At 37.7% G+C, this 24,344-nt stretch overlaps 1 protein-coding gene across 20 annotated transcripts in view; it reads left to right on the top strand.

Annotated features, from left to right (window-relative positions):
- The window catches only part of ARHGAP29 (Rho GTPase activating protein 29), an 83,771-nt gene that overhangs the window by 23,638 nt on the left and 35,789 nt on the right, over positions 1-24,344 (top strand). For all 20 annotated transcript variants that reach the window (XM_026057439.1, XM_026057441.1, XM_026057450.1 and 17 more), the window contains one exon: positions 2,062-2,407. In XM_026057439.1, coding sequence (XP_025913224.1) covers positions 2,146-2,407 — 262 coding nt within the window. In that variant the 5' untranslated portion in view covers positions 2,062-2,145. The remainder of the gene's footprint in view (positions 1-2,061; positions 2,408-24,344) is intronic.

A 24,344-nucleotide genomic window follows, 5' to 3' on the forward strand; every position in this document is an offset into this window, starting at 1 on the left:
GGGGGGCAGACGTAAGAGCTAATATTTACCAGAAAAAGGTGACTGTTACGTTGACTGAACACTCAGTGGAGTTTCAGTTCGACTGATGTTTTATAGCAAAAGGTTCTCTGAAGTTTTTCCCATTCAGAAGTACTTTGTCATCACTTTAATGTTTTTGAAAGCAGTTGTAGCGTTATTGCATGTCTCTTTTCTCATCCATGTAAAAAAAAATACTGCGTGTCTCTAAAATACTGCGGTTTTAAAAGCATAGACTTGTTAAGAGAACAGGTCTAACACATCACACTGCTTTAACTTGACTTTGAAACTGGCCAGACTTAAAAGGGACATGTCTCTTTTAGATAATATGAAAATCTCTGTGTCTTGATATAAATAGGTATTAGCTTTGTTAGAAGGAAAAGAGATTATGTGTGTTATTTTGTTTTTTTGCTTTTTTTGGTAATTGCAAGGCAGAATTGCAAAGTACCTTTGTAGCCATGAGAATTATATGTGGGAACAAAAGAAAGTTGATTAAACATAATGCTTAAGAACATTTAATGTAAACCTCACCTCAGTCTAGTCGAAGTGTTTGGAATTGCTTAATTGTCTGCATTATTTATATCATCTTATGTGTAGTCTCTTAAGTACTAACTTTAAATAGTGAACAGAAATCAAGGCAGTTAATCTGTGTTGAACTCTAAAATTTTCTTCTCCCTAGTACGCACTCCCTAAAAGGTCTGCCAGATTAATTACAAAAATAACTGCTATTTAACCACGTTTCCTCTTGCATTTTTATATTGCAAAGAGAAATAAAGGGGAAATAATGGAAAAATAATTAAAGTGCATTAAAATAATGCCCATTGAAATACATAGTGGGAGTGTTCAAAACATGAAAGATGCTGCTGCTTCGATTGGTCAACACAGATAGGAAAAATATGTACAATACCCAGTTTCAACTTTCATTTAATACTTAACTGGATTGTAATGAATTTTATTTTTATCTACAGATTTGAGATTTGCTGCAGATATGTCTGCAAACAATTTCACACTTTTTGGCTGACGTGTTCCAATTTTGTTTTTTCCCTTAGTGTTTAGCGTGCAGTGTAAACATTGAGAATTTCTCCCGGTATTGAGAGAATAATAGCAGGCATTGTGACCGCTGCTGGAACCGTACCTGAGTCCGCCACCTGGAGTCTGCTGCTTTGAAATGAATGGCTTAACTTGGCATGGGGAAATTTGCAGTAGCATTCTGTTTTTCCTAAATTAAATGAACACAGGTGGTTGCTTAGTTATACTAACTTAATCTCCCCAAAGTTTGTGCCTTTTTGTGACAGGACGGACTTCTAAGCTGTACTAAAGCAAGACAGCACCCCTCAAATGAACTACACTGAGACTTATAGATAGACTGTGATACTAAAATATTTTAAATCTCTTCATTTTTCTTTGTCTTTTGTTTGCAATTTGTAGTCAAAGATAATAGGCTTAAAAACCCACATAGCTTCTTTCAGGCTGTTTTCCTTTCTTAGACAAACTAATAGGTCAGAAGGTTCTTGCTGGGCCCAATCCGCCCGAGGAAAATTTATCCTATCAGATCACGGTTGTCTATGATCATAAGAGACAGGATGCTGAATACCACTTGGTGGTTGATGCAGGTCAGGATGTTTTTCATGCTCTGTATCACGTCAGGGGTTTTTTTGCATTTCTATTAAGTTACAGTAACATTTAATGGCATAGAACAGGTCTCAGTATGCATGTTATGAACTTGATTCTTACAGTTTCCAAAATAAATATTCAGGGACTGAAGTGTTGTCATGAAATGAGCATGTATTATTAGCTTTTGAAATAAAAAACTGTTTCTGCATACAGCTGATTTTTATGCAGGTATAGCACTGTATATTTGCTGTGCAAATTAAAATAGCTTGAAGTAATCAAAAACCTGTAGAATATTTCAGTTAAACATTTTAATGTAAAGCAGTATCATCTTGAAAGAGTTTTTGGATCTTGTCAGTACAACAGTATTACTTCACAAATATTTCTATGCTAATCAGTACTTTTCTCTCTCCCCTCCTTCCTCCAAATTTTAAGGGCTTCACCTTTGGCTTGTCAAATGGACATTAAGCGACACTGAACGTTAACGGCAAGAGCTCTATAAGCGCAGCGGCTGCTGGGATGTTGCGGCAGAACGGTGGAAGTAACAAGCGTGGTTTGGGATTAGCCCGACTGTCTACCTCCAACTTCTTCACCATCTCTAATTCAGGAAATTGGGGAATGGGGCGCAGCACCAAGAGCAGCTCTCTGAGCAGCATTAGCTCCAACTCTGACTGCTATGATAATCCTGTTGTGGATCCAGAATATATCATGCAACTGGTGAATGATGTCAGAAAGTTTGCAGATGTGCTACTCTACTTGAAGGAAGCTGTTCTTTCAGAAGGTTTGTCAGTTTTTTTTTTTTTTTATTCTAAATTCTCTCTGAAGAAAGAAATTCTCTCTGAAACTCCCACAATTCTGTCCATATGTTTTTAACTAGTCTTTACCATGGTTATTGCTCCCCAGTACCTCCTCTCCCCCCCCCCTCCATACTTGCATGGTGATCACAGGAAATGGTGGTTGTTAGTTCAGGTTCTGTATTTCCTCATCCAAACACTGTGCAATCTGTTTCATAATCAACCAGTGTGTAGTGCTTTTGGGTACATAATACTTAAAAGGACAAGGGAGAATAGGTGTTCAGCAGACTGCCTAGGCTGACACTAAAAGTTAGTGAGACTATCAGCTGATTAGTTTTCAACCACCTGAATGTTTTTTGTAATACCAAAGAAGTCTAACATGTTGGCCACGTTCCAGTTTCCTGGTCTAGTACAACTCTGTGGGGTTTCTGTTTCTGTTTGTTTTCTTTTTTTTAAGAAGCTCATACATTAATAGTTTGAACTTGAATTTCAAGGTATGACTGCTTAAGTAGAATGCAACTCTTCTCAACGCTTTCTTCCACTACAAGAGAAGTATTTACCATCTTCTGCCAGCAGGTGGAAACTGCAAAATTTTTTGCTTAGAAGAAGTGCGTCTTCCAGTTCCTTTAGGGAAATATTAGTCTATTTTTGATCATCAACAGGAAAACTTTTATTTAACTTATACAGAAATGTACTCATGTTAATAGCTGAACTGACACGTAGAGCAGCTTTGTATAAGATGTCCTGAATGCGAAGCATTTGCTGGCACTTCTGTGTTTACAGTTGTAGCTTTTTTTGCCCCTACCCATGCCTCACTGTTACCAATGTCCATTTTCTCTTAAGTTCAATTCTGACTTACTAATGAGCAAATTCAAGTAGTGTGCAGGTAAGCAGAAATCTCGCTCCTGAAGAGCGAGATCATACTGTAGATCCTTCTGCAGTTCAGAGACAGTGAATTTGCTATTGCTGATCTCTCTTCTTGTGTACTGGGTCAGTGCAATGGTTGTTATCTCTAACTACAATATGTGTTTAGGATTGCCACTTTGTTCACAGGTAGGGTAATAAGCTTAAAGCAGAATTGTTGTGCTATGATTTTAGGTCTTGCATTGGTGGTTCTGTAGGGAGAAGAAGATTAGAGGGTGAATGGAGCTGGTGCTTTGTGAACCTCAAATGCTTGAGTCTGCACTCGGACTGAAACTGCTATACCAAAAGGTGTGACCAAATCTTAACATAGTGGTAACTTTGGTGACTGATGTTAGCTTCGTGTCAAAAGTGTTTTTGCTGAACTCGCCAGATGAACGCATCAACTTGTGAGATGAAGTGTTTGGTGCTTACTGATGCTGAATAGGCATCCTGTAGGAAGGGACTGCCAAAATACAAAAATATGTTCCAGCAGACACGCAGCAGTTCTTAATTAATGCTCAGTTTTACATTTGGGACTCAGACCAAAGAAACTAACATGGAAAGCAGAAGTTGTCTCCTGTTTTTATACTACATTGCAGAATTACTTTGTGAAACAATGCTGTCTGTTTAAAGGATTGTTAGTCTTATAAAGGAGAAATGTTTGTTTTCTTCCATAAGGAGAGTTCTTTATGACATCTGTCCCCAAAATCTCATAATAGTGATTTCTATAGTATTGGCTTGCTTACTGCTGACTGGAGAGGTCATCTTTGAGGCTGAATACTTTGGATTGCATCTCTTCATCTTGTTTATCTTTAGAAACTTCTATAGTTATCTGTTCAGAAACCTTAGTAAGTTTTTATTAATTTTTGGACGGACTTCTTATGTATAAAATTCTGAACTTGTACTAATTGCAGTTTACCACCATTCTGGAATTAGTTGCATGGTTTATTCCAGGGTGGAATCATTTGCAGTGATAGAAAAATAATTTTTTGAAATTTTGAACAGCATTAATCAAATGACTTGATGCAGATTTTGTTGAGTAGTAAAACTTTGCTGTACAATTTGTACCTAGTAGCAGAACTTATTTTGAGTTATTTTATTTTGCTTATATGCTGCATGCATCTTCAAGCAGTTCAGAGTGACAAGTGTGATGCAGAGTGACAAGTGTGATGCAGCATCACATCATCATTTTGCATCAGCAAACTCTGCGCTTGCCTGGCAAGCGTTTCTGGAGTCTGGCGTTTGAAAATTCCTGTCTAATGCACAGTAACATTGCTCCTGACCACGTGGCTCAGCTTGCTACAGGTTGTTCCCTGTTTGCTAGGACTGACTGTTCCACTGCTCAAATCTGCACCAAAAGTTTAGCTGATCCCAGTAGGTGCGGGTGTTTGATTTTTCCAGTTGACTGATTGTTGTATTCCCTGTTTGTTACCTGAGCTGTACTGGAAGTATCTAGCAGTTATTCTCTTATGTTTCATCCATCATTCTCCTGATGTAGTGCTACTGTCTTGGGTGAAAAATTTAAGCCATGTTGGAGTGTAATATGTATTCATGTCAGAACTAGATCACAAGTGCCTTTGGATATAGACTTGCATACTGGGTTTTGCATGGTACCAATGTAAGTCAATAAATAACATGAGTGACTTGATCTATTTTAGGAGAGAGGGTTACATGGCTGATATTGCTCACCCACTCATTGCCCTTTCTCTTTGCAGTACTTAAATTTCAGCAATATTACAATGAAATTATAAGAAGTTACATTATTATTAATATGTGTTACTTTTAAACAAGATAAAGATAAAACCAGTGTTATTGCAAGTTATTTTGAGTCTGCATTAATTTTGGACTTTTACCCAGCAATGATTGTTATATAAACTGAAATCTAAAAAACTTGGAATCTACTTGCTAGCACCAAGGAGGAAACTTGCTTCTGAATGATGGTATTTCACTTTTAAAAAAGGCAAGAGCTCTCAGTATAGTTACAGGGTTGAAAAGTTTGTCAAGTGTTAGGACACGAGGGAGCTGCAGTTGCTTCTTGCGTTGAGTGAAATACCATGTGTTCCATATGCTTCAGTTCTTGATGTCCATTTTTAAAATTCCCTTTAGAATCTAGGCATTGTAGTCATTGAATGTAAAGATTTGTTATTAGAGGTCCGTCCTGATGTATAGGACCAAGCTCCAAGAGGAGCGCTGGGCGTTTTTTGAACCTAGGTCAATAAGTCAGTGTTGTATCATGAGACATTTTTTACTTAATATTACTTGATGACAGGCTGAAGCTGTAGTGGTTGAACTGCATAAACTGTCTGGACTTTTCGTCGAGACATCAGTTAAACTTCCAGATGGGTGAGATTGTCACGTCTGACATTAGTAAGAATAATTATATTATCATCACGTCTTTGATGTACTTGAACTGAAAAACCTTTGTAGCATGAGTACCCTCTGGGGTCAGAGGAAACTGAGATGTATCGAGGAGACTCAAAATAAGTTAGTCTTTTGTCCCTTCTGATAAGAAGAAAATGAAAATAGTTTCTTTTAAAAATAATAATAATCCCTGCCTGGCAGACCAAACTTGAGACTATGCTGAATTAACTTATAGGAGACACAAATCTATTTTTACAACCTACAATAAGTTCATCTTCTGTGCTACTGTCTTATGATTGTTTGAGTTTTCAACTATATTGATGGTTTGAAAGCTGGTGGGTTTTCTGTTTGTTTTTTGGATTACAGTAGTAACTATTCAGCTATCAGTTGAGGGTATGAGAAAATAATCGTTGCCTTCAACTTGCACCCCTCTTTCAAAAGGTAGGACATACTAGGAAGTACAATTTGGAAACTGGAGCTATTTGTAATCATCAGAGGTGTGACACACGAGAAGAGACGTAACTTTCCAAGGCAGAGAAAGTTGTAGGAAGGGAGTTGTTTGCCTCCCTCAAAAAGCTGCATAACTACTTGACCACAGTATTGAAAATACTTGCTTTGGAATGTGAAGTGCCTGGACTACACTTAAACTAAATACACCTTGATATAACTATATAATATGACTTACAGGGTTAATCCTTGTCCCAAAAGCACAGGTTTGCTATGTCCACAAGTAAAGATTGTTGAATTTTGAGGATGAGTGACTTGCACATACAGGAGATCTTCTTTTGGAGGAGGAGAGATATGGGGTAACTGTTATATACTGTCCAATCTCTTCAAAATATGAGGGTGCCTGTATCTAATAGAAGTTGTAAAAGAAAATTTGTAAGCCATTTTTGGGGCCAAAACATGTAGGACCTAGCTTTTACAAACTTCTATTATAGAATTTTGTGGAGTTCAAAATAGTATTGCATAGATCTACAAAACTGAGAATCCATGTAAGAACAAGTATTTTCATGGGAGATTGGTGCCGTTACAGTCTGTTCTGTTACCGTCCATAATAAATTCCACTGCTGCTTTAAGAAAAAGATGCCACTGTGTGGTCATGGTTGAAATGGGATTCATATATTTGGTTTAACAGGATCACACAAAAGAATCTTTAGGGCACAATCTAAGTTCCTAATTATAAGATTTCAACTTGAAGTGTTTCATTTCGAAACAATAACTAGTTGCTCTTACTTGTATCAAAATCAGACATGGGGGAAACATTCCTGTTCACCTAGTCTGAAGGTAGGTAGCTCTTTAGTTTTATGGCAGCTGCTATCTATTTATTTATTTAAGGAATGTAGTGTATGCTTCATACAGTAAGGTCTGCCCTTGGGACTGTGGGAAATACTGTGTTGCATTATGAATAGCTGTAAGGGTAAAATTTACATCTGGTCTAAAAGTGCTAGAGTAATTATACTTTCTACTTTATATATAATCTGCTTGATTGCACTTCAGAATATATTCAGGGATTATTGCTTGCTTTATCACAAACTTTGAAGTAATCTTCAAAGTGTGGTATTGTGCACTTCATGTGGGTACTTCTGCATCCTTTTCATGAGCAAAGGCTTTTTTCCTCAAGTTCATTCTATTTGCAATTAATGTAGACTCTAGCTTATTCTAAAATGGTAATGTACTATTTTTCAGATATGTTGCAAAACAAAATAGACAGATAAAGCTCTCGCCTTTAATCCAACATTTCTCTTTGAGGATCAGATTTTGCTGTCTAGTTTCTTTGAGTTTGGCAGGTGGGTGAGTTTTTTTGTTGTTTTGTTTTTTTGGCTTTTTTTCTGTTTTTGGGGGGGGGTTTTGGTGGTGTCTCCCCCTACCCCCTACACACACAGAGTTAAAACACTGATGAAGCTGGATGGCCTTAGTCAGGAATGTCTGCATCCTCTTTAGAGTAGCACCAGTACTTTCAAAAGGATCAGGAATGCTACCTAACTTGAAACCTATCAGGTCCTTATTCTTGAAGGATAGATATTCAGCCCAGTGGGACAACTTTCAAGGTGTGTCAAGTTAAATAGTTTCCTCAAAATAAGGAACTTGTAATTACTAGTGACTTCAAAACCTTGTGTTAGCACCACAGAGATAGATATTACCGCATGGTACACTGAAAGTCAGAAGTTGCCTGCCTGAGCATGGTTCCTGAGGGTCAAAGATGAAAGATTTCTCTTCAGCACCTTCAGGCTTGAGAATGTGTGCTTTTTTCTGCTGTCCATGTTTTATTATGAATAAGGCACTACAGTATTTTTTAGCATTTGATTTTTATTCCTTCTATCTTAAAACATTAATCTTCTCTGTAGCAAAGTTTGAGACACTATCTTGGAAAGTAAGTTTGTCTTGTTTGCTGGGGATAGTTGAAGTTCATTATCTATTGCAGTGAAGATTACAGATTGAAATTATGATAACTTGTAATGCTAGGTGTAATTTTGCTGTTAGTTCTTTATTCCAATTTTGATGTTTCTCAGTGAAAGCAGCTGTCTTTGATACACCTTAAATTGAACGTATTACCTGTCTAATGACACTTGAGGTTCTGAAAATGTAACTCATCACATGAGTGCTTGGTAGGTGGGCAGCCTGTGCTAAACAAAGATCTAATGAAATGTTTACCTTTCTTTGCAAGACTTTCAGAAAGAAATGTTTGTAATTTGTTTTGAGTAATGTTGGATGGACTTCTTTAAGATTTTTGTGGGAGGTGGTGCTGGTTTTCTGTTTAGTAGTATTTTGTATGTTAAATGAAAAACCTTTCTGGGAGAGGGAAAAGAAGAGCACTGACAGAGCAGCTAATTTTCAGTGACTGCAAGAACTTAAACACAATTATCAAATACATAAGCAATCTGTGAATTGATTAAGTGATCTTCAAGGATTCTCAGGAGAGAGCAGAGGAATTTGTGTAAAGTATAGTCCCTTGATTCTTTTATGGCACATAATGCAAAAAAGTGGAAGAAAAACCTGTCTAACAGATAATGAATCCTGCTACAGAAACCACTGCATTTCAGGATGTTGGCACATAGTTTGAAGTGGAATTTTTAATGCTAATCGCTTTCAGAATCTGTTGAAGTGTTATAGAGCTGTAAAATCTGAAGAATAATTCTGTAAACTAGCTTATTGTTAAAACACATTTTTTTTTGTAGATCTGCTCAGGCTTGGTCCGCAAGGAACTAACTGCATGTTTTAAATGCGCTAGGCTGTAATAATGGTTGTTCCTGCATCCAGTGTAAAGTCTGGCATTGCAGAACTCTGCTGAACCAAATAAGGTGGTAAGAGCTGAATTGTGGCAATTCTTATTTGCTGGTTTGCATGTTATTGTTCCCACAGCAGAGCTGGCAGAAGTGACCTTGTGAACCGCAGTGGCAGGGAAACCAGGACAAGTGGTGCATTAACTGAAATAAAATGGACTGGGCAGGTGTAAGGCAGCTGGAAAGTGTAACTTCTGAAAGTGCTCCTGTGTGAATCACAAGTTTGTCTTCCCCACCAACAGCTGAATTCATGGCACAGTAGTGTAACTGTTAAAAGTCTACAGGATGCATCTAAATTGTTGTTTTCCTGTCTTATTACAAAGCTTGTTGCATCTGTTTTAAACCACGTTAATACTATGTTTCCACAGAAACTTAGAGCAGCTTAAGTGTGAGCTGCTGCGTTCTCGCTACATCTTCCTTGCACCAGCAGCCATGCTCAGGTGACTGCATAGCAAGCTAGTTCGGTGAGCTGAACTGGCTGAAAACCAGCCTTAAGAAAAAAGGAAATAGTTTTCAGCCACATCAGCTCCCTGGGCTGGCTGACTGTAAGGTTTTACTGAGCGCCAGCAGAAGAGGGAGGAGAGGGCTGGCAAAGGAACAAGTGGCCAGAGGTAAAAATGGAAGGAGACTGTGACAGTTTTAGCATAGCTTGTGTGGCGCTCCACCCTGACGTTACAGCATGCATTGCTAAATCCGGGACCAACTTTGTCTCCTCTATTGAATGTTAGGTTGACAGATTTATTTTCCTGAAAGTTTGTGGGGAGGAAAAACAGTAAGTAGAAAATGCCCTTTGTAGGAGGCAAATTAATCAGTCTCTTTAGCTCTAAGCTTTAGACATTCTTGAACTGGATAGTCATCTTTTAAACTTGCCTTCCTAAAACCCACTTTTTAAATGTGAAGACGTAAGCACTTCCAGTCTTTCTGACCTGGAAATTCCTTAGAACACCCTTTCACATATCTCCAAGAGCTAGTCACTTCTCCATGTTAGTACTGCCAGTCTGAAATCAAAACTGTTCATAGACAACTGTGAAATAGTCTTTCAAGCTAAGAGAAGTAAAGGAACAAGGATAAGGACAAAGTAAATATTTTCTTTTTTTTTTTTTTTTTGTTTTAACAAGTTAGAAGTTATTACTAAAAACTCAAAATGAAAAGTAATGTGGCTTTTTTAACAGCTTCTGATGCTTTTTCTGCCAAAATTGGGGGTGGAGGGGGAGTTGCAAGGCATGCAAACTGCCCCCACTTGCTGGAGATTTCCCTTTGCAGAGCTTTAGGACCACAGCAAGCCAGAGACCTGCTAGCTGTTTTCCCCCACTTCTCTTACTTTCTTGCTGTCATTTTTCCCGAGTCTCTCTCCTAAGCAGAGCACTGAGATCCCTGGCTCGGAGTCCTGTTCCTGTCCAGTGCAAGATCCTTCAAAAGCCTGAGAACTTCTGCAAAGAGAGCAGAAGCTTGATGTGCTCCAGAGAGCTGAGACCACAAGGGAGCTAGTGAAGCCTGAGGGAAAACAAGCCCACACACCAATCCCACATAAACTTGTTTACCATCAAAGTCTATGGGAGACATCAAGAACTAGAGACCATGCTTTTTCCCAAGAAATGTTAGGTTTAAACTGGAAGAGGGAACTTTCCACCTCTATTTCCATTTCGCTGCTGGTTATTCCAAGCTGCTGCTTTTCTACATGTCTGGCTTTTGTTAGGAACTTCTGGAATTTTGGATGCTGTGACCTAAAAGAGAGCCAGAGAGGCTGGGCGCTTCCCCCCACAATTCGAAGGCTGCAACATCAGAAATCTGCTTAAGCAGCAGCCCTGCCTAACACCGACCAGACTGTAGCCAGCAACCCAAAGGACAACTTTTTTTTTTTTTTTTTAACATGTATTGCTTTTCAGGAATCATCAAGCTATATGCTTGCAAAGTTGACTTGATTTTGGTGTAGATACCTGAATAACTACTAAGGGGGTAATATGAAAGTTTTGAGAACAAATGAAGATGAGGCTGGAATTGAAGGTTAGGCATGATTTGAAAGGAGGAAAAAAAAACAAACTTGACACTAAACTTGCTATAGCACTGTTATTGTTTACTTTGTTAGCCTTATGCAAAACTTCTCGTGTTAATACTAAAATATCGCATTTGTGAAACAATTCAGGTGCTTTCAATACTAAGAACGAGGGGGGGGAAAAAGTACTCTTGAAGTTCATTGCAAGCAAAGCTGTGTTCTTAATAGTCCAAGTGCACTGTAACCTGCCTATTAAATGCAGACTGTTAATGCTGAGTAGTAAATGCTGTTTCTTCAATTTTAGGGTTTGGGAAGATTTAAGTTAAATAGTAACTTAGTGGAGCAGCAGACAAGTTTGTGGCTGATTCGACTCCCCCTCCCCCAGGCACATACTCGGCATTCCTTGGGAACAAATGTTCACTTGTTGCTATAGTGTCCAAGATCAGCAGTCAGGAGGGGTGTGTGTGTGTCTTGAACGCTTATGAGTGTTTAAAACGTAAAATCAACCCTTATGTGTACTCCGGATATTTTTGTTGACTTAAATAATTAGCATATCTGTCTTTAGGAAGACTCGGAATTATTTATAAGAGCGCACAGGCATTTTCCATTTCTCTATGTTGCCTTTGAAGTGCCACAAGGGAAAAAATCTGCTGCTCTTCCTTTTTGCATTTCTGATGTGCAGAAGAATCTCAGAATATTTAATTTAAAGAACTTAGTATTTTTACCTTCCCTCCTCTTTCCACAGTAGCAGCACCTAGCCTCCTGAAACTGATGTTACAAGATTAGCAAGATGAAAGGTGAGCAGTGAGGAAGAGAATCAGTGGTCAAGATTTTCTCAGTTTCTTTTTTGACTGACTGAAAAGCCAGACCTTTTAATAAATAAATAATAATAATAATAAAAGTTCTTCTAATGTAGTTAGCAGCTTACTTATGAAAGAAGGGAGCACTTGGCCATAAAACCTTGCATCTCTGAGAATTCTGCACCAACACCTGAAAGATCAGATTTGATCCGTTTCCAGTGTGAACTCTTGTGTTCCTAACACTGAGCAACTCCTGTGTACCTGTAAGAGCCTCTTTGTTTAAAAAATTTCCCTTAATTAGTTTCCTACTGTTGCCAAAATGCATTGCAGCACATCCACAAACATACTCCATTTTCTTATTTCTCTGATGCATTAATTTGTTAAAGTTATAATATAAAACAAGAACATCAGTAGAAGTAACTTTTGCATGCCTGACAGCGTAGAGTTGTCTTGAATTGTTTGTTCTGTTGGTGGTCTGGACTTTGAGGTCTTCATAGACTAATTCTTTGAAATCATTCCTTTTCTACCTATTTCATTTGGAGTGCTGTCCCTGTTTGTGTAGTTAACTCACAGAGCTGAAGCTGACTTGTCTCTTAATTCCAAGCAAGTGTTCATCTGGCAGTGACAGCAGTTTGATTATGTTAGATTCAAAGTCTCACTAATGAATTGGAGTTAGAATTGCATGGCAGAATAGTAGATTTGACACAGAGCTTGGGCATTGACTTTTGTAGGTAGCTTTTAGCCTTTTTAAGGAAAGTAGGGATTTTATGGGAACTTATTCCTTTGTCTCCTTAAAACATTGTTTTTTGTTGAAGATTCAGGTGACTCAGCAGGCTCTAACAAGTAGTTGTTTGGGTTAAACCTTTGTCTTAATGACATCCATTACAAAACAGGGTAACTGGAAAACATAGGACTTCAGAAACTTTACTGAAGAAGCTGTGATTTAGCTGAAGAAAGGAATTCTCCTTTTTACTTTCTTTCCTTCTTTACTGTTTGAAGGCACTTTATTAGGCTAATTTTTAAAAATATGTAGAAATTCTTATTTGTCAAGTTTGCTTATCTTTACCTTGGAGAGACTATCAACTTAATAAAAAGAAGTTTAGTTTATCAAACTTAACTCTTTAGAGTTGTGCTCTGTGTCAGGACTAAACTGTTTATGTGAGCCAGCCCAGTTATTGTTTAAACTTGAAAGGGCAATGAGAATGTGTCTAATACAAGGAGTAGTAAAAAGCTTTTAAAGGAACTTGCCTGTGACTGACTTCTGGGACTTGGATGCCCTGTTAGAAAGTTCTTTTGCACGTGAAGCAGCATCTAAAATGGCTTAACTTGCTTTGGTCTAGAATGGCAAATGAACGGAGATTGAATGCTAAGGCTTGGCAGTATCATACACTCTTGCAGCATGTGAAATGACAAAATGAGAAGTCTGTATGTAGTTGGGTACTGAAGAATGCATGGGAGAAAAGTTGAAGCTTAATTTGTTTGAAATCTGTAATTTCAGCCACTCCAAAGTATTATTGTAATATTAGAGCTTGTTGCTTGTTTAAAATGTATTGATTCTCCGTGCTGTGCAGAACTTGGGTTTGGGACTCATAGGTGAGTGTTATAGCAATTCATTACACTTTTTTAAAAAAGTTTGTGTTGGTATTGCTTTGCGAAGAGACACAGAATGGCAGTGATATTATGTATGTAGCCATGCATACTGTGAATGCTAGGGAAGTTCTTATTTTGGAAGGAATGAAATGTTTCTCTTAACTTCTGTAGTGATGGCTTAATCCTGTTCTACCAGCTTTGGGAACCCGCAAGATGTAGACGACCTAGTGAGGAAGTGCCAACTGAGACTCATCAAAAATGTTGGCTTTGTTGGTTAGAAATGAATTGCAGGATTGTAGATCAATAATTTGTAGAAAGTACGTTTGTTGGATGAAGTTTAAACCAAATGTCTTCTATCTCTCTCAACCCATGCCCACATTTCAACAAAGGGCTTTGACATCTTTAGGAGTTTTGGCCAAATTTGAGTGTTGTAGCACAGGAATACCAAAGGGTGTGCTTCTCTGAGCCTTGTATTGAGATTTTTTTCAAAGCATGGAGATGTGATTAGTTTAGAGCTCTGTGTTGTGAACAAAATAAACCTCTTGGTTGATGTTTTATTCTGGCCCAGAGCATTTCTCAGCCCTCTTTGTAAGATTAGATGTTTACTGAAATTACTATAGATAGGGAATTCCTAAAATGTTAGTTTAAAGGCTGCTTACTATTCACAAATTCCTATAGCTGTTTTACAGTGTTGATAGTGATGTGAACAAATTCTTTAAGATCCTTAAGTTCTTTTGCATCTTTTCTTACTTATTCTTTCATCTATGAACAAACTCTTTGTCTATAAACAAAAAAGTCTGTTCAGATGTTCTTAAATGCTGGTAAGTGGAAGCAGATATCCACAGGAATCACTAAAGTGGATGTACAGAGAAACAAGACAGTATTGGTCAACAAAATAGGTTGTGGTCTCAGCACACAAGTAGGTTAACCACTGCAAGCAGAAGAGCAGCTGGAGACAGCTATTTGGTAGGTAGTCACAGATGTTTGGTGCTGCATCTGATAAGTCGAAAATTGTTTACCTAGAAGTTTATTAAAGTAAATGATTGAAGTTGGCATTGTTAGTTGAGTGAAGACAGTTTGTGAAGGTGACATATGAAATAGTGACAAATTAAATGCTCTCTGGTTCATCTTTCAGCCCCTGTGCAAGAACAAGCGAGCAAATTCAGCAAGGAATGGAGAATTTTGTTCAGCAGTAGCTAGCTTCAGCTCATGACTAGACACAAGATGTTAGAGAAGTAGGCAGAGAGCTTAGTTTGGAAAGAAAACGACAGATAAGGAACATATAAATAAACTGGATTCTTAATGATCAGAGAAGCTCGTTACACAAAATCCAATGCTGCATGCCGTTAGATGAAAAACTAAGTGGACTGGGCTACTATTCAACTGTGCAATTGACCTCACAATAAATTCTTTGTTTCTATTATAATTATCCCATTCTGCAACTTTTGCTGGCCTCTACATCCTTTCCTTTGGGTTTTTTCATTAGCTTTGGTTAGCTGGAATGACAGCTTTGGGGGTACTGGAGAAATAGCTTTATAAACCCAGAACCATAAAGCAAATGGATTGTGGTTTGTCTTTCACCTTCTTATTGCAAGCCATTTGTGTGTTTTTAAAAAAAAAAAAAAAAAAAAAAAGCACCTGCTCAATTAAAAATGTATAGTGAGTTCTGCAGTGGGTTATTGTAATCTTTTGGGACATGCAAGTACCAGCATAATGTCATTTATTACTCTTCATACCAAGTCATCAAAGATGCTTTGGTGTGAAATATCTGATTCCAAAACTTTATTGCAGTAGTGATCAACTATTCCTGCTTCTAGTGGGTGGTAGGTTTTTTAAAAATATTTCTGTTTGAGCATTCCAAGGGTTCATCACTTTGCTGGGTCACCTGTATAAGCCGTATGGCCAGGCCTTACCTCTATAGTCAGGTGGTGGTTTCAGCATGACTTCAGTGCTGGAACTTTGAATAATTACTCCTCAGTGTTCACCGGTTTTCCAGACAACTGATGTCTGTTGACTACTGCAGTGATTTGAATCCTACTTAAAATGTAAGTTCATTTTGCTCAACGAAATCAACTTTTAAACAACAAAATAAAAATGGAATGCTATCACACTGTATATCAGTCTATAATTGTGTATAAAAGAAAAGGCCTTTTAAAAGAAATGCACAAAGTAAATTCACATCTTGTTTAACACCACATAATCTCATAATCCTGGCTTTGTGTGGCCTTTTGAAAACTAGGTGGGCTGCCAGCAAGAAAATAGCTTCTTCGCTTGATCATTGATTTAGACTAAAAGTGGAAGGAGCAGCCATGTAGAACAAACAGCATTTTAGACTAAAAGTAGAATGGGTTAAAGGTTAAGTATTTCTTTTTTTTTTTAATAATCTTTTGATATGGGTAAGCAAAGGTTAAATTTGTTTTGTTTGGGGTTTTTTGAATGATTAAAACAAATCTTCATAATACCCTTTCTGCAGCTGAGTGATATGGCAAAATCAGCTTTCTGGGGATAGTCTTTCCTTTTAGAGAGTTGTTCTTTTTCAGACATTTGCAGTATGAAAGTTGAGTATTACTTCACATTTTTTCAGAACTTGAAGCAATATGCAAGCGACATAGTTACTTACAGCATAACCATTTTCTGGTTTTATTTTAAGAGCCTCTTGTGTTGTAAACTATTCGGTCCAAGGACTGTTTTGCTACGTTTCAGTGAAATGTCCTTGAATAAGAAATAAGTAGTATACTACCAAAAGTATAGTTATTAAATCTGGTGGATAAGACTTTCTGGTAAAATGTGACTGACCTGATTTATTGCAGATGTAGTCATTATAAACACAGCAGTCTTACATCCACTAGACAATTTACAATCCTGACTTTAGAAGTGTTCTTCAATGCTGAAACACTGTCCTCACCTACTTTTTATTCTGAAACTACTGGAAGACTCTGGGAAGTGATATGAGTGGTGGCTAAGATTGCCGCATAGGGTGTTCACTCTCATTTGTCAGAAACAGGTAAACATGAAAAACTCCAGCAATTTTCATCACTGTATTCTTGTCTGTAAATTTTGGTTTAATAAAAGATGAATGTATTCTAAAGATTAAACTGCATGGCTGAACACATCTAGGTTAGTTGAGTGGAATCTCCAGGCTAGTAGAATACAAAAGTTGAAGGAATGTGGCGTACAGCATATTGAAATAGATTGATGAAAAGCTGCATTGTGGTAGGGTTTTTTTTTCCAAAGGCCTCCCCACATACATACATGGGGAGTTAATCTATGAATTTAAATGTGAAATGAATGTGAAGTAACAACGGTTCTGTTGATACCAGTTGGCAAATCAACAAAATGAAAATATTTATCTGCTTGTAATATATGAAGAAATGCAAGGTTTTGATTATTCTAATCTATTTTGCAGGTACCCCATCTATTTTCTTAACAAAATACTGTTTCAACAATTCGAGGCATCTTGATTTTACAACTTTAATTTCTGAAAATAAATCTAGTTGTGATTTGCCTTATTTACATAGGTGATAAGGACTTCTCACACAAGCTCTGACTATTCAGAAGTACAGAACTGGACCATAACTAAAAAGCCCAGTTTAAAAAAGCAAACAAAAAAAGCTACAGCAACTTAATGTTGTAGAGGCTCCTCAGTGTTTTTAATTGCTGTAGAATGGGTTTTTGGGGGGGGCATATCTGGTACTCTGGCCTCTTCTTCCCCAATCTTTACAAGAAGCTGGAGCACATCTTGGTAAATATGATATTGGGATGATAACTATTGGGAAACGTCTTCTGATCTGCGTGCTTCAGCTCTTCATTAAAGCCATACAGCAGTAAGGAATCTGACAACGCTTCCTCTTAACTGTTAAATGGCAAAAGTCAACTTACTGTACTCTGTCAAATGGGCAGAGAGGGGAAGAAGGGAGCCAGAGGCAGGAAGACAACCTGAGCTTCAAAAAATATATAAAAAGTAAACTGTATTTTCATGCAAATTTAAAAAGACAACTTTATCAACAAAACTGTTGCCTTTCATCTAGAAGACATAAAAGGTATAAAGGGTTTTGCTTTTTTTAAAAAGTTTAAATTATCTATTAGAATGCAAACTACTCTTTGATAGAAATGCTTTTTTTATTGTTGTTCCTTAAAGTATGTATATTGTGTTGTGATTTTTATAAAGTGTTTAATAACTGGGAATTTTAAAAAAGCTTAAGGGATTTAGGTACTGAATCAGTTTAAAATTGTAAAAAGCCACCTTTTTATGGTTATGAGTTTATACAAGTTTTTTTTTTCTCTTGTGAAGCACAAAGCTTTGAGGCCAGGACAAGGAACAGAGGTGAACTGAAAAGCCTTTATTCTAAGTTAGCTTTAAATATTTGAAAAATGACACTTGGAGAACTGACTTTTTTTCCTAAAAACTTTGTTAAAATTTTTCATTGTTCATTCTCACAAGATTTTCATTATAGCAATTGAAAGGATCAGACATTTAGAATCAAACTGAGATGCTTCGCAAACCAATTTTTTTTTTAATGTGAATAATAAAAAATAGCACCCAAGTTTCTTTACAGAGCCACGGCAAACTTGTTCTTGTGCTCTCAAATTCCACGTGCACTGGTGAGGGCAATATTTGCTATAAACATCAGTGGCAATCTGCTGTCCTCAAGGGTAAAGTACCACAGGCAATCATTTCAAAACAGAAGTGAAACAAGCAGGTAAGATCCTTTGCACTCAGTATTGTTTGTGTCATGTGCATGGGAGATTCAATCGTTTTGGCCAGTAGCATCTGTTGTTGCTCTGCCTTTCCCCAGGGTACCGCTGTGCTACCACTTCCTTTCCCTGCAGCTCTGCTACCTGAGAAAGTAAGAGCATCAGTCATTCCTCAGTCCTTTCTGTGTTTAAAGCTCGATACTAATATACAGTATCAGCTTTTCCATACACTGTATAGCTCTTAAGTTGCATCTTGGAGGTTTGTTTGTTTGTTGGGTTTTTTTTTTGAGTCTCAGGGAAATAAAATAAGTCTTGAGCTTGCTGTGTCCCTGATAACAAGATCTTAGTGCCCAAGATGTCCTTTTGTCATCTTTTCCAATGCAGCTTTGACATAATAATTGTCGTCTTATTCCTTCTGTAGAACACACTCAAAGGTTTTCTGTCTTAAACTTTCTCTTTGAGTGTTTAATGAGGGCTATCTTAACCGGAAACAGGTGTAAGAAGTCGTGAACAGCATCCTGTGAAATGTGCCTCAACTTTGGGGAGCCATCCAGTGGCTTTGTAACTTTGTGTTATAGCTAAGGCCATCTACTGTCTCTGGTAACAACTGGAAGTGTTTTCACAGGAATAGCTTCATCAAGAAGCTTAGAGCCAGCCTCTGGATCCAGAGGTAGTACCCCTTTGGACAGGCAGCTCTGTAGGATGTTACCCACCGGGCGAGTGAGATGTCTGTCTGTCCTTTCTGTCATCCCATTTATGAAGCCGTTTGCTGTCTTTGCTCTGAAAGAGCTTCACCCGTCATTTGCTCGTTTTGGGGACTGGAGTGGAGGTAGCAGAGAAGTCTGAGGAGATGCGGGTCCTGCCATAAGAGGCTCTGCTGGCCAGCGCGTGATTCAGTGATAGGCCTGCTCTAAGTGACGTGTGCATTTCCATAGCTGCGTAAAGAACAAATAGTTATGAAGGCCCATATGCTCTTATTCTGCCCTCCTTTCCATCTTGGGCTTTTTCTTCTTCTGTATTCCCGGGGAGTGGGTAAGTATGTATTTTCCTTCTCCCTAATAGCAATTTGATTTTCCTTGGAAAATGTGATCTATTCAAGTAAATGTGAGTGGATAGGCTGATGTATCCTGGCCAATCCCAGGTAGTAATGACAAATCTTAGAAGGGCTGGATGGGATATTCACCTGGTACAACAACAGCTCTTCATGCTGGAAATCCTACCTGGAAATCTAGACTAACAGAGGATAGTGGGTTGGGGGGAGGTGGTTTGTTGTTGTTTGTTTTTTGTTTTGTTTTTGGCTTGGTTTTGTTTTGCTTTTTTTATCCAGGTGCAATTTATTATGCAAAAACTGCAAACGTGTGCTCTTGCTCTGCTTTTTCCAAAAAGTCAGGAAAGTATCTCCACCCTTAAAATCCTGAAACTGTAAATGCCAGGTGCTTTTTCATTTTAACCCCAAATTTGTATAACTGAATTTTAAGATCAAATGTAGTATTTAAGTCATAAATACACAACTGACTTGCCAATATACAACCAACTTGCCAAATACTTTCTTACAGACAAATAATCCTTCTATAATATGAAACATGGAATAAAATACTAGTTTTAATGTACTGTATTTAATAAGCTGTTTTCAGAAAATTTCCTTGCAGTCTCACTGAACTGAATCTCCCTATTATTCTTCTCAAAATAAACTCACAAACTGATGCTATTAAGTAAAATGTAGGTGTGGGGAGGTGTTTACTTTTTTATGCCTTTCTCATCTTCCTTCATTCCTAATCAAACTACACGTCCTTAGAATTTTCTTCACAGAAATAATTGGTTAACTGTTTACTTGCCGTAAGTTTTCACTTCTGCTGCAATATAATGTGATTAAAATACTGGTTGCAATGAAATCTGAGGTATGTGTTGCCAAGGACAGTGTATGAATTTGGTGTAGTGTCTTTTAATGATGCCATGACAACAAGGGTTGCCATGATACTGGTTAACAAAAAAGCTAGCACTAGCTTGCTTGCTATTTGGAAAACTCCAAGTACAGGAAAAAAGAAAATAGACCAAATTTTAGCTACCAAAGCTGTTTTAAGGCAATCTAATCTTTCAGATCTACAAAGATAAACAGCTTCTCAGTATATTGAAAATTTTCTGAAAAAATGGAAAAATAGAGTTGGCATAGAGTTTCCTTTAAAAGCTTTAGCAGTCACTTAAATACATCTGTTAATTTGAGAGCATTTTTATTAGCTCTTGCTAGCTTTTTCTAAAATAATTAATGTTCATCCCAGTAGGGAAAACATTATAGACATTTTTCCCCCTCTTTTTTAATCTGAAATTCCGAAACAAGTTATTCCATGTGTTAGGTTTCCAATAACTTTTGAAAAGTGAGCTATTACATAGACAGTTTTCTAAAAATCAATCTACTGGTGATTATATTGCAACTTTTTTCAGAGTGACTCTTGTGAACCAGATAAAATTAAAGCTTGATAAGAGCAGTTGCCTTGTTACATACTGGAAAGATGTTCAGTTTTTTTAAGTGCTAAAGTTCGCAGAGTAGCGGAAAATGGCTGAAAGCAGTGCCAAAGATATAATGGGCACTAGTGCTGTTTCACCGTGTCTTTCTATCAAGAACACATTTAGCTGTTCTATGTAGATGGTTAGCAGAGGGTGATTTTTTTTTTTCTTTTTTTCTTTTTTTTTTTGCTTTAGGCCTACAGTTTTCCACCAGGATGGAAACCACATTATAGGATTTGGCTAGACCATTCCATAATTCCATAAACTCTGACTTTGTCTGTGGCTGGACTATAAGACTACACTATGGAAATTGCAGCTTTTATTTTGTAGCAGCATATTTTTGAAAGTACATGATTTCACGAAATACAGGGTTTTTTTTGAAAACATCAGAGCCTATGTGCTTTTTAAAAGTCAGTGAGTGAAAATAAGCTGCTAATTTCATAGGAGTTTATTGTAAATTTTAGTTGTAAAATCTCTTGTCAAAGATGCATCTCGAAAGCATAGATGTAAAAGTCCCAGAACTGAGAAGGACTTGAGAAATAGTCTCCTTACAATTGTCAGCTTCCTCTGGAACCAGTTGCTATATATATTTTAGGACTCTGGTTATTCTTTCTAATGCTTTACTGTAGCACCACTCAATGGCTTTATACCTGTTTACCTGGAGTTTTCAGAATTTTCTGCATTCAGCACTATTTTTAACACAGCAAGACTTATTTTTGTCTACTGTTACAAATCCACCTTGTAGGTCTTAATGACTTTTGAAAGATTTGGAGTTGCACGTCTCAAGTTGTGGTGTTTTCATTCTGAGTAAAATTACTTCCAATTTGCCTCCTCTCCTACTCTTCTCATCACCATTTTCATGCCTGTTTGTATAGCTCAGAAAGGAGACATTGCTACTGAAGAAAACGTGCCTTTCATAAAGAACCATAAGGCAAGAATTCCTGCAGAGTTGATGCCAACTGCTGGAGGATGAATAACACCTCATCTTGTGTAACATGAGTGGGGCAGATGAATGACACCTGGGCACGTAGTTGTATTCATTGCATTTGCCAGAGCATGTAAGACGGTCACTGTGTTCGTTTAATGTTTTTGCGCTGTGGTCTGTGTCAGTTGTGAGAGGACAGACAGTCGAGTCAGCACCAAGTTAGAGATACGTTCAGGTGATATCTGATGATGAAACCCTTTGCCATTTTGAACAACCTCAAACTGATATATACCTGATCTGCCTTCTGTGCAATGTAGCAGCAGGGTTTGCTGCTGCTGGAAACCATAGAGCAAGACTGCTTTGCTGTCAAACCTTGGCCTGTTTCTTGCTGCTGAAGGGATGTGTAGCTTCTGATTTCCCCCTCATAAAATGAGGCTGAAATGTGATGACTTCAGTAGTGCCTTTGGCAGCTTCTGGGCTTGTAAGAGGCTTTAACAATTGAAAAAACCTCCATGGCAAATTTTTTCAGAACTCCTTTGAATTTTTGTTTTAAATGGTTATAAAATTTGTTTAAATTTCACTTATGTCTGCAGAGTATTTATACAGCCAAATAAAGGAAGAAATATTACAGCTAAGGCAGTTTTTCTGCCTGCAGTGGCAGCCACTCCCGAATTGTGGCCACCAACAAATAGAATATATATGCTGCCATTAAAGGAAATATGTTTTTGTTCATTTTATGCCTGTACGTCTGATGAAAATGGCATCTAGCCCATATGTATATTGCTTTATGAAAGTTTCCTTGAGACTGGACTAAAAAGCACTGACATAGATCAACCTTACATATGATCAAACCAAAGTGTTGTTGAAGGAATTGTGTGTGAAACATGACTTGACTGTATATTTTGATTTAGTTCATGTGTTTTTACTCTGATAGTGACCTCTGCCAGATCAGACCCAAAAATGGCAGTGTTAGCTGTGTTAGAGTGGGGCTGCTGGGGAGGGGTGGGGATATGATGGACAAACACGCAAAAAGGTAGGTTAGTCTTGGACTGTTTCCCAAAGCTGCAGTTGTAGGGGTTAGATGATTTCAGCCCAGTTCATTGTTGTATGATCATCTTGCATCGTCTGTGCTGCTCACTGGGAAGTCTCAGAGTCTGGATCAGGTTCAGATTTGAATGCTGACAGTTTCCAAGTATGCAATATTGATACTGATGAAGATGGCAGTAACACATTTTTAGTTTAAAGTTACCTTATTTCAGTTAGCTTCATTCCAATGCTGATTTTTCTGACCTAGGTGGCATAGCTACTGATAACATTTGGTCCTTTGCCATAACACAATGGAAACAATGTAATTCACGTTGATGCTGAAAATGAGATTATTGGTAAATAAGAGTTGATGAACTTTTAACCAAGTTGATGGCCTTGGGGGCTGAAATGTTGGTTACTCAAACTTATTCCTCTGAATCTTTCAAATATCAAAGAGATGAGAACACAACTGCTTGCATTTCATAAAATGAAATTTTAATAAAAAGTTCTGGATCCAGGTATTGGGATATTGGGGAAATTGCTTCCTAGTTCATGTGATTATTCCCACCACCCCCCTCCAAGACTTTTCTGTCTGGCTTGCCACCTTTCTCTTGAAAGAGATGGGGTTTAGGCAGATGATGCAGAGTGGAACTTAAAACCAGAACTGAGACTCCTGTATCTACATGGAAGTAGAAGTGGGGCTGAAGTACTTACTCCTAACGTGAGCACACAGAAACAGCAGTTTATAAGGGAGATCTCAAAATGAGGACTAGACCTAGTGACTGGTTAGTTCTGTCTATTGGTTATGGTTCAGTTTTGTACATAATTGGAATTTAAGTCTTCTCATTCATCCTGCATTTATTCATTATCTTAAACTAGTGGAGGCATCTGTAAATCCAGTTAGTTAATTCAACGTAGGCACTTAAAAAGACAAGGTTTTTAATCATATTCCTGAGAGGAGACAGGGAAGCTATTTATGGAAAATACAAGCTCCCTTGTTTATAATAGAATTTGCACCGCAAGTGAGATGAGTCTGTATACATTTCCCCCATAGTCAAAAGACTGGTCTAAGTATACAGACTTGTGGAGCAGGTGTATGGCAGGTTGTTCCACATTGATAGTATCATTCATTGCATGTCTTGAAAGCTATGAAATGCATGAAGCAAAATAATCCCATCTTTCTACTTGTAAAAAGCTTCCTATGGAAAGTAGGGCCTTATTAGACAAGGTAGAATAGAGTATTTCCTTGTAAATCATATATATATATATATATATATATATATGTATATATATAACCTGATTTCAAGAGAATTTCACAGATAGGTTTTTGGTTACTTTAGCTATATACCCTACCTCTTCTTTTCACAAGTGGGACCAACTCAATTTTAAGCAAACCTTTAGCCATGGCAAAACAGTATTTGTCTAATGGGCTCACCTTCTCTTATGACTTGTGGAAGTGGGGTGGTGGAGAGAGGGTTTGCTGTTAGAAGGTGTTACTGCTAATGTAGCTGGAGAAGCTGTGAACAGCATGATGTGTGGATCTTCTGAATGGGTCTAAACTGCAAGGTGGGGGATGTGATGGCAATATGGAAAAAACTGTGTTAGTCTGCCATTTAAACTGGTCTTGGCAAACATTTGTTAAAATAAACAGCCTCTGATGTGTTTCGGCTAACAGTAAATCAGGTCAGACAAAAGAAATACCAGCCAACTGACACAGCAGTGCCTTTCCCAACTGTGTGTAATGTAATCGGCGTTTGCTGGCTGGGAGCAGGGCTGACGCCAACAAGCTTGCTCAGCAAACTTGATTTTGTTTTGGATGAGCAGAATCCATAGCTGTAAGGCCAT

The sequence above is a fragment of the Apteryx rowi genome, unplaced genomic scaffold, assembly GCF_003343035.1.
Source record: "Apteryx rowi isolate R43461 unplaced genomic scaffold, aptRow1 scaffold_14, whole genome shotgun sequence".
In the NCBI taxonomy this organism is placed as follows: domain Eukaryota; kingdom Metazoa; phylum Chordata; class Aves; order Apterygiformes; family Apterygidae; genus Apteryx; species Apteryx rowi.